Source organism: Panulirus ornatus, chromosome 7, assembly GCF_036320965.1.
Source record: "Panulirus ornatus isolate Po-2019 chromosome 7, ASM3632096v1, whole genome shotgun sequence".
NCBI classification, from domain to species: domain Eukaryota; kingdom Metazoa; phylum Arthropoda; class Malacostraca; order Decapoda; family Palinuridae; genus Panulirus; species Panulirus ornatus.
This window is the reverse complement of record NC_092230.1, coordinates 43,894,278-43,905,489: the sequence shown is the minus strand read 5'-3', so window position 1 is coordinate 43,905,489 and position 11,212 is coordinate 43,894,278. Positions and strand designations below refer to the sequence as shown.

The 11,212-nt window shown below is 42.8% G+C and overlaps 1 protein-coding gene across 2 annotated transcripts in view; it reads right to left on the bottom strand.

Annotated features, from left to right (window-relative positions):
- Window positions 1-9,063: 9,063 nt before the first annotated feature.
- LOC139749579 (serine protease inhibitor 88Ea-like) overlaps window positions 9,064-11,212 on the bottom strand; it is a 34,626-nt gene continuing 32,477 nt past the window's right edge. For both annotated transcript variants that reach the window (XM_071663649.1, XM_071663648.1), the window contains exons 5-6: window positions 10,953-11,188; window positions 9,064-10,122 (exon numbers count right to left, since the gene is read on the bottom strand). In XM_071663649.1, coding sequence (XP_071519750.1) covers window positions 9,835-10,122; window positions 10,953-11,188 — 524 coding nt within the window. In that variant the 3' untranslated portion in view covers window positions 9,064-9,834. The remainder of the gene's footprint in view (window positions 10,123-10,952; window positions 11,189-11,212) is intronic.

The following is an 11,212-nucleotide window of genomic DNA, read 5'->3' as shown; positions in this document are numbered from 1 at the left end:
CGCCCAGACCTCCATCACCTCAGTCCAGTTCCCACTTCCATATTAACTCCTGAAGGCGAATAATAAAAATAAATTCCCTTTCATTTAAATAAAAATAAGCCGAGGCGAATATAAAAATAAATCCCCTTTAATTAAATAAGAATAACCTGATGTTTTAAGGTGTATAAATACGGAAGTGAATATTATGCGTTTAGTGATATTATTATTATAATTTTTTATGCCCGCGAAAGCTGGAGATGATGGGTTATGCTTTTTTGGCGCCAACCCCCTTTTTTTTTAGGTGGGTCATGGCTGTTTTTTTTCCGTAGTGGTGTCCCACTGCCCCGCCCACTGCGACGGGTGATCTAAATATTATTTCCTGGGTGTTGCCAGTGGTGGTGGTGGTGGCTGAGTGTGGTAACACAGGCAACAGGCGACGTTGTTTGGTTTGTACCGCAGTGGTGCCCTAGTTACTGTTTGTTCTTTGTTTGTACCGCAGTGGAGCCCCGGTTACTGTTGTTTGTGCCGCAGTGGTGCCCCAGTTACTGTTGTTTGTACCGCAGTGGTGCCCTAGTTACTGTTTGTTCTTTGTTTGTACCGCAGTGGAGCCCCAGTTACTGTTGTTTGTACCGCAGTGGTGCCCCAGTTACTGTTGTTTGTACCGCAGTGGTGCCCCAGTTACTGTTTTTTTGTTTGTACCGCAGTGGAGCTCCAGTTACTGTTGTTTGTACCGCAGTGGAGCCCCAGTTACTGTTGTTTTGTTTGTACCACAGTGGAGCCCCAGTTACTGTTGTTTGTTTGTACCGCAGTGGAGCTCCAGTTACTGTTGTTTGTACCGCAGTGGAGCTCCAGTTACTGTTGTTTGTACCGCAGTGGTGCCCCAGTTACTGTTTGTTCTTTGTTTGTACCGCAGTGGAGCCCCAGTTACTGTTGTTTTGTTTGTACCACAGTGGAGCCCCAGTTACTGTTGTTTGTTTGTACCGCAGTGGAGCCCCAGTTACTGTTTGTTCTTTGTTTGTACCGCAGTGGAGCCCCAGTTACTGTTGTTTTGTTTGTACCACAGTGGAGCCCCAGTTACTGTTTGTTCTTTGTTTGTACCGCAGTGGAGCCCCAGTTACTGTTGTTTGTACTGCAGTGGAGCCCCGGTTACTGTTGTTTGTACTGTAGTGGAGCCCCAGTTACTGTTGTTTGTACCGCAGTGGTGCCCCAGTTACTGTTTGTTTGTACCGCAGTGGTGCCCCAGTTACTGTTGTTTGTACCGCAGTGGTGCCCCAGTTACTGTTTGTTTGTTTGTACCGCAGTGGAGCCCCAGTTACTGTTGTTTGTACCGCAGTGGTGCCCCAGTTACTGTTTGTTTGTTTGTACCGCAGTGGAGCCCCAGTTACTGTTGTTTGTACCGCAGTGGTGCCCCAGTTACTGTTTGTTTGTTTGTACCGCAGTGGAGCCCCAGTTACTGGTGGTTTGTTTGTACCGCAGTGGAGCTCCAGTTACTGTTGTTTGTACCGCAGTGGAGCCCCAGTTACTGTTGTTTTGTTTGTACCACAGTGGAGCCCCAGTTACTGTTGTTTGTACCGCAGTGGTGCCCCAGTTACTGTTGTTTTGTTTGTACCACAGTGGAGCCCCAGTTACTGTTGTTTGTACCGCAGTGGAGCCCCGGTTACTGTTGTTTTGTTTGTACCACAGTGGAGCCCCAGTTACTGTTGTTTTGTTTGTACCACAGTGGAGCTCCAGTTACTGTTGTTTGTACCGCAGTGGAGCCCCGGTTACTGTTGTTTTGTTTGTACCACAGTGGAGCCCCAGTTACTGTTGTTTTGTTTGTACCACAGTGGAGCCCCAGTTACTGTTGTTTGTACCACAGTGGAGCTCCAGTTACTGTTGTTTGTACCGCAGTGGTGCCCCAGTTACTGTTTGTTTGTTTGTACCGCAGTGGAGCCCCAGTTACTGGTGGTTTGTTTGTACCGCAGTGGAGCCCCAGTTACTGTTTGTTGTTTGTTTGTACCGCAGTGGAGCCCCAGTTACTGTTGTTTGTACCACAGTGGAGCCCCAGTTACTGTTGTTTGTACCGCAGTGGAGCCCCAGTTACTGTTGTTTTGTTTGTACCACAGTGGAGCCCCACATATTGTTGTTTGTACCACAGTGGAGCCCCACATATTGTTGTTTGTACCACATTTACATCCCAGGTACTGTTGTTTGTACCACTGTGAAGCCCCCACATACTGTTTGCACCTCACTGAAGCCCTGCGAATTGTTTGCACCACTGTGAAGCCCCCACATACTGTTTGCACCTCACTGAAGCCCTGCGTATTGTTTGCACCACAGGTGTTGCTTCGTACCACTGTAAGCTTCCACAGGTGCTGCTGGATGTAGCAGGAGCTCAAAAGCCCAGCAGATGTTCCGCATACCACAGCAATGGTTGACAGGTGTTCTCCGTGGATCAGAGGGGAAAATAGACAGGTGTTGCTTGACAGGTGTTCTCCGTGGATCAGAGGGAACACAGACAGGTGTTGCTTGACAGGTGTTCTCCGTGGATCGGAGGGGAAAATAGACAGGTGTTGTTGGACGGGTGTTCTCCGTGGACTAGAGGGAAAAATAGACAGGTGTTGCTGGACGGTGTGTTCTCTGTGGATCAGATGGGGAAATAGACAGGTGTTGCTTGACGGGTGTTCTCCGTGGATGAGAGAACAGACAGGTGTTGCTTGACAGGTGTTCTCTGTGGATGAGAGAACAGACAGGTGTTGCTTGACAGGTGTTCTCCGTGGATCAGAGGGAAAAACAGACAGGTGTTCTGGACAGGTGTTCTCCATGGATCAGAGAGAACAGACAGGTGTTGCTTGTGACCGGAAAACTCGTTTGGTTAGGTTAGGTCGTTGACTGATGAAGAATATACGGGATTATTTCCAACAGGTCTGGTCCCCAGTCCCCACTGGAGAGGGGGTACTGGTCACCAGCCACCACAGGAGAGGGGGTACTGGTCACCAGCCACCACTGGTGAAGGTATACTGGTCACCAGCCACCACTGGTGAAGGTATACTGGTCTCCAGCCACCACTGGTGAAGGTATACTGGTCACCAGCCACCACTGGTGAGGGTATACTGGTCACCAGCCACCACTGGTGAGGGTACACCTCGAACTCATTTCCATACACCTCTTACAATCCTCTACCATCGGTCTTGCTTCGAGAACAAAACCAATGGTTACACACAGCTTCTCTCTCTCTCTCTCTCTCTCTCTCTCTCTCTCTCTCTCTCTCTCTCTCTCTCTCTCTCTCTCTCTCTCTCTCTCTTAAGTGTTACGTTACCAGCCCCCCCCCCCCCCAGGCCACCGTAACACACGGGTCATAACGGCCTCCCCGAGCACTTGACCTGGTAACCAACTCACACGTCAGTGCGACCAGCGACGTGTTTGGCTGGCTGGGGACGCCCCAGCTTCAGTTAACCCCCCCCCCCCCCCCCCCCCCCAGCCTGAAGGTGTAAACAGGTTCACAGGAAATGCCTGAAAGTTTCAGTTCAACACCACCACCACCGAGTTCCATATTCCATCGTCCATTCTCAAAAGATAAATGAACGAACGGAAAATAACTGACAAGTCTACACCCATAGGATAGAGCACAATAGAGTTTGTTTGGATAGAGCACAATAGAGTTGTTTGGATAGAGTACAATAGAGTTTGGATAGAGCACAATAAAGTTTGTTTGGATAGAGCACAATAGAGTTTGTTTGGATAAAGCACAAATAGAGTTGTTTGGATAGAGCACAAATAGAGTTGTTTGGATAGAGCACAAATAGAGTTTGTTTGGATAGAGCACAATAGAGTTTGTTTGGATAAAGCACAAATAGAGTTGTTTGGATAGAGCACAATAGAGTTTGTTTGGATAGAGCACAAATAGAGTTGTTTGGATAGAGCACAATAGAGTTGTTTGGATAGAGCACAATAGAGTTTGTTTGGATAGAGCACAATAAAGTTTGTTTGGATAGAGCACAATAGAGTTTGTTTGGATAAAGCACAATAGAGTTTGTTTGGATAGAGCACAATAGAGTTTGTTTGGATAGAGCACAATAGAGTTTGTTTGGATAGAGCACAATAGAGTTTGTTTGGATAAAGCACAAATAGAGTTGTTTGGATAGAGCACAATAGAGTTTGTTTGGATAGAGCACAATAGAGTTTGTTTGGATAGAGCACAATAAAGTTTGTTTGGATAGAGCACAATAGAGTTTGTTTGGATAGAGAACAATAGAGTTTGTTTGGATAGAGCACAAATAGAGTTGTTTGGATAGAGCACAATAGAGTTTGTTTGGATAGAGCACAAATAGAGTTTGTTTGGCCATGTTACCAACACCTGACCTCGAAGCTAACCATCTTCACACACACTAGGGTCAGCAAGGGGGAGGGTGTTGCAGTGTGTGTGTGTCAGGTCAGCGCCTTCCTACCCGTCAGGAGGTCAAAGGGCGTGGATGGTTGCATGTCTTCCTCCTGACCACACACACATACCTGGTGATCAGGCTCACCCACAGCAAAAACTTGACAGGTTAAGTACAAAGGGGGGGGATCTATTTACCTCTACTGTAAGTTGGCTCGAGTATTGGTAACTTCCCTCCTACTGAAATTATTATTATCATTATCATTATTAGCATTAATCTATTTATACTGTATTTATTATGTCTATTTACCTCTACTGTAAGTTGGCTCGAGTATTGGTAACTTCCCTCCTACTAAAATTATTATTATCATTATCATTATTAGCATTAATCTATTTATATTGTATTTATTATGTCTATTTACCTCTACTGTAAGTTTGGCTCGAGTATTGGTAACTTCCCTCTTGCTAAAATTATTATTATCATTATCATTATTAGTATTAATCTATTCATATTGTATTTATTATGTCTATTTACCTCTACTGTAAGCTGGCTCGAGTATTGGAAACTTTCCTGTGTTCTACCCTCTTGCTAAAATCATTATTATCATTATCATTATTAGTATTGATTTCTTTATATTGTGTTTATTATATTTCGTCGCTGTCTCCCGCGTTAGCGAGGTAGCGCAAGGAAACAGACGAAAGAATGGCCCAACCCACCCACATACACATGTATATACATGTTATTATTATTATTATTATTATTATTATTATTATTATTATCATTATTATTATCATTAATATCATTATTATTATCATTATTATTATTATTATTATTATTATTATTATTATTATTATTGCTATTATTATTATTATTATCATTATTATTATTATTATTATTATTATTATTATCATCGTAATCCCTTATTGTTGTTGTTCACGCAGATGTCATGTACGTGTGTGGGACGTCACTAAAGCTATCGTTAATGCTTAGGGTAAACCTATCTATCTCTGTGAGAGCCTATCTATCTCGCCACACAGTATGATGATGGACCACCAGCCACACAGGGCGAGGGACAAGAACAGCAATTAATCTAGAACTCCCACCAGGATATTCATGAGCAGAGCGGCATCAAGAAGATAATATCATAATCTTTTCTTAGATACCATGGCTTAGATATCATGGCGAATGATGATGATAATAAAATTGATATCAGACTCACTCACCTCCATTGGCAACACACCCAACAGACCTTGGTCAAGGTGTATGTGCAGTGAGTATATGTCTTCAGCGCCTATATAGAACTTAAGAGTCGTTTATGTTCCTGTTATAACCAAGTCATACGTGAGTACACCACACCTGGCTATTATCTTCCATCAAGAAACACACACAAGGTTGTTAAACATACCTTAATCAACAATGTCTACGTTGAACTCCGACTTCGACTTGGAACTGAGAGAGAAAATGATTTCGTACAAGCCTCACAACGGCGGAAAACTATAAGCAACAAAATCTATAACCACAACCAGATGGTCAAAAGCGTACAAGACAAATGAAAGTGTACTGAACATCACATTCATAAACACCACCTCACAACACAACAAAGTCAAGCTAGTCAGCTCCTATAGAAACACACAACCCCCCCAAAAATACACCATGACACATTACAAGAATCCAGTGTAGTTTATACATTCAAAATGTCTACAAGGAGACTGTTAAGAAACTCTTTACTAACATGAGTTACGTCCATTGGGAAGCACAACCTGTGTCCACACAGTCCACAACACACCCCTCGACGACACCTCCTACACAGGAAAGCTCCCATTAAAACTACACATCACCGAGAAGTACACACAACAGCTCTCATCACACAAGACACCATCTTGAAATCTACGAGGGTATTACGCCATGAACAAAGCACAAAGAGGCCTTACACAACACCGCCATGTGTGTGTTTTTGTGTTACCGGACTCCTCCATGACATTACGCTGCAAGTGAAGTCACATTTTTGCGAGGCTGTATCAAACTGGGAGTGCGGTCTCGTCCATTAATGACTTTCAGTCCAAAGGAGTCCACATATACCTGCTACTGGAACTAACGCAGCCTTTAGAAATGTAACACCTGGGTAATACCAGAACTCCATCATAGAAATCAGTTTTGTTATATATATATATATATATATATATATATATACGAATAAAGTGCATAGAAACGCCCTCCTTCATAGAACATACAAACCTCCAACAGCCAGGATCGAACCCGGGACCCCCGTGCCACAGGCGAGAATGTAACCGCTAGGCTACGGCCTTGGCTAATAGGAAATAACTATTCGAATACTACGTACTCGAATACCCTTCGTCTCACGTTGATGAGCAACGGGGTCTACACCGGTTATTTCCTAACAGGCGCACATAGCCAGCAGATGGCATTTTACCGAACCTAACTGTACAACGCGGAGGTATATGAATACGAATAAAGTGCATATGAATGCAATAAAGTGCATATGAATGCAAGCAACACCATCCTCAACATGTCTTAGGGGACGACAAAAAGTGGGTGGGGTAGCCACACTTCTGTCAAAGCTTCATAGCTGTGGAGTCCTTCATGGGACAAATCTTTCCCCTAGTCCCCTTCAGTTTTGTACCTCCACACAAACACGAACAAATCACAGGGTGAAAGTCCACTTGTGTGCAGATGGGCCATCCAACACCCTTGGAGTACTGCATCATGCAGCAATGTCCTTCCCCAAAGTAATCCAACATAGACTCCCTTAAAGTATGACAGGTTTGAATCCAACCTGGACTTTTTTTCCTATATCCCTGAGTGGTCAACCAATCCTACATAGCAAAACTCTAGCCAAAGTGCTACATACCAGCATGAGATTCGCTCCCCATATTACCTGCATTAACATACAACATAATTGCCTTGGAAGACCTCACCAGTACCAGCTTCAGACAAGATAAAGGAGTTCTTCATTATCTTCGACACAGTTTATTCGTATCAACCTGCACTATGCTTTACCTGCCTGGTCACTAATCCTTTCACAAGTAAAAGTTTCATAACTCCAAAACCACCTAACACAGAGCACTTAATAACTAGTTGATTAACAACAACAAGACATTCGGTACCTACTGCACAATGAAGCAAAAATATTTTTCCAAAACAGTTCCACCTCAACATTGCTTGACACACAATTCTTTGCGAGAATACACCACTAAAGTTACTTCATCACCGTTCACTAATCCCCTAGCAAAACTAAAATGCTCACTCTTCATTAAACTGTACTCATAAATCCCCCACTTCCCCAACATACACAACTGAACAAATATATCCTTATTATAATAACAACCACTAATTCTCCCCCATCCAGACGTCTAATACTCCACTCCCCACATATGTTCAAGTTTTATTTTCTTGTCAGCATTCTTCACACTACCTACCCATCCAGCATTACAAACATCGATTTCTTGGTAACTTGGGACCCCTCATGCCCAAAGTGCAAGATGCACTGGACACACCAAGCACCTATATAAACTCACACCACAAAAAAGGCACAGAATATCACCACACTTCTTGACCTGTAGTCCCATCTATGGGAGGCCCACTGATGGAAAAATCCCCAAGCTGGAAGGTTATGACATTCAGATAAATAGGAAATTTTGGTCACCAAATCAGAAGAGATTACAGTATGGCAGTGTAGATCACTCCATCAACTGCCTTTTGCTCCTAAGACCACTGATATGTAGTTGTCCAGAGTACCACATGGAGCTGTAGTCTTCCAAACTATTCATATGTTAGTCAAGGGGTGGGTCTTAATGTGGAGGAGAAAGTCTTTGAGTTCGTATCATTTCCATTTACCTTTCAACTTCATTTTACTCTCTGAATCTTCCTTAATTGAACTGTGAATTTTGTACACTCACGAAGTCTCTCATATCAATTGTTTATGAATTAAAGAACAATGAGTGATAGACAAGACTGAAAAACATTCCCATTTCATTGTTAAATCCAAGACCAACAGATGCCGTGTTGGTGTCAGGTAGTGAAACTCTGAATGGAGGTAGTATGAAGCTATGAGTAAACAAGTATCAGGATGTCCTCACCAGAGGTTCAGAGATAAGAGGATTACAGGATCACACCAGGAAACAATAGCTGAAAGGAAGAATGATCTGGGGGGAACAGCCTATGTGGAGGGATAACATTTGGGAAGAAGATTTAGACAAGAACCTTGTGCAGCAGGCGATGTACGTAGGCCGAGCTAGACAGGTCTGGAGGGGGTTTGTAATGATGATATGCAAGAGGGAAGTACCCACAAGAATGTAGAAAATCTTAGAGGCATTAAAAGACCTGCTAGTGTGCGAGATGAGAATATAAGAGCAAGGTACAGAGAAGGGAAGATTGAGGTTAGAAGCATGAGAAATGAGATCCATATGGAAGGAATAACACCATAGAATTTCTATTAGACAGATTAAAGATTATACAAAGTGATGTAAACAAATGAGAAGCGAGATACTGAGATGGAGATGAAAATTGTGAAATATTTCCTTTTTTCAACACAAAATCATGGCTTTCTGACTGAATATTAAGAAAGAACACTTCAAATATAGATAGGCAAGAAAGATGACAAAGCTCGTTAAGATCAAGTGTACAGAGACCCAATTAGCTGAAGGGATAGACTGCTTATCACATCTGCATCTAAAATCACACTCCAAAAAGGATTAAATGAAAGAGATTCTATATTGAATGGACATTTAATTAGTGATCTAACATAAATACAAACTGCTACTGATTCAGCTCCTTTGGTAAATTGAATAAATAAGAGTTTACTGCCTGTGCATTCCTGTGGTATTTACATCCATCCAGTGTTGCTTCTGAACCCAAGGCACTCCAGGAACATCAGCCAGCACCAGGGCTGACCCACTCCTGCAGGAGCCTAACTTAGCTAACTCTGCTTGACACGTCCATGGGTGCATTTAAGGATAACCCACCAAGTATGGCGGTTTTTATCCTTGAGTACAGTATCTTAACCAATGAGTAAAGTACAATCATTACATCCCTAAGATACAGCGACTTATTTTAAGAAATACATATCGCTGGCTCAAAGGGGTTAAATGTGAATCGAAGGTACATGAGTTTTGTTAAATAAAAAAAAAAAAAAGTAAAGCTGGTAGAGTGTGGGTTATGGTGCATTTTCTGTAGTGCCACACCCAGCCACATGAGGAGAAACCTCCCAGCTGCACTACAAAAGACATTTTATACATACCTCACCATATACATCACAACATTACAGTCTTAATGCATCCATCAGAAAACCACTTCTGATGTTTAATCTATAAAATATTCAGCTCAAGGATTGGCTCCTACCCTTCACTCTCAAAACAGAACAGAAGTCATTAAACTTTAAAAGAGACTGTCTTCCAGGTACAACTAAGTTCTGCAACCTGGTAAATATGTGGGCACTAGAGAGGATAATGCATTTAGTATTATCTTGTTGTTAGGCTCCTCAAGCCTTGGGGTTTTTATAGGCACCCATAAACAGAACGTTTTTGGTAAGATTGTCATAAATGACAAATAGGAATGGATGATTACATTCGAACTTCTCAGGACTCAAAGGCTTAGCAATTCTCCAGGAGATGAAAGCTGTGGCTGCTGCTGCCTCCGTCCCTTCCTCCGACACCTCCACGAAGGCTTTGTGAATGCTCTTCCCAACACTTAGGTTTTCGAAGGGAGCAAAGGTAGTCAGGTTGGCTTGCTGGCTGAAGAGGTCATTGATGCCCATTCGAGACAAAGCCTGCATGGAAGAAATTGTTAGGCTGAGCTTTCGATGAAAAATTTTCAAAGTAATAAAATTTATGTGCTCCATCCTTTGACAGTGTTGGTAAAGCTCTACAACACCAATCTCATTCTCAATATCTGTAAATACATCAAAAACATGCACCACAGACTTTGGTGAGATATGCACACAGTTTGTATGGTCTTAGATTCAATTTGTGAACCCTGATGTATGATACCTGTGAAGCAAGTGAAATGGCAAGCATCCCAGACTGTCAGTCAGCCATATGGCTGCAAAAGGCCCACCAAGATAAGATTCTCAAAACTAAAGTGTTGCCTGCCTCTGAGTGGTGTTCTAGGCCAGCATGTAGAGAAAAATGAGCCTTCGGGCAATGACAAAGGTGCTGGGCCTCAGGGGAACAAGAATCCAGAAATGACTAAATAGTTTATCAGGAGGAGTAATTACAAGATGCAATAGAGATGTGATGCCATACGTGGATAAAGACTGCAGGAGGTTAACAAATGTGTACTGACCAGAAAAATAATAAATAATAATTATCCCTGAGGACAAAGGAGAAAGAATACTTCCCATGTATTTCCTGTGTCGCAAGAGGCGACTAATAGGGGAGGGAGCGGGAAGCTGGAAATCCTCCTCTCCAGTTTTCACTTTTCCAAAAGAAGGAACAGAGAAGGGGGGCCAAGTGAGGATTTTCCCTCTTAGGCTCGGTCCTCTGTTCTTAACACTACCTCGCCAATACAGGAAATTGCAAAGCTGTACAAAAAAAATAATAGTATAATAAATATGAAATTATGTAGGAACATCAATACAGGTGTGGGGGCCATACTTACATCTATCAATTCATTCTCCACCATCTGTTCCAGCTTGAACTTGGGAATGACCACCTCAATCTGCGTGCGCCACATGTTGTCGAAGGCTTCATGCATCAGAGTGCCATTAAGACGCTCCACCATAGCATTAAAGCCATTCTCACCGGAGATAAAAGGAGGGAGCATGATGTACATGGATACTGCCTCTCCTGTGTATGGCAGCTCTAGAATGTGTGCCCCAAGTTCCTCAGACACTCCTGCACCATAAGAAAATAATCATT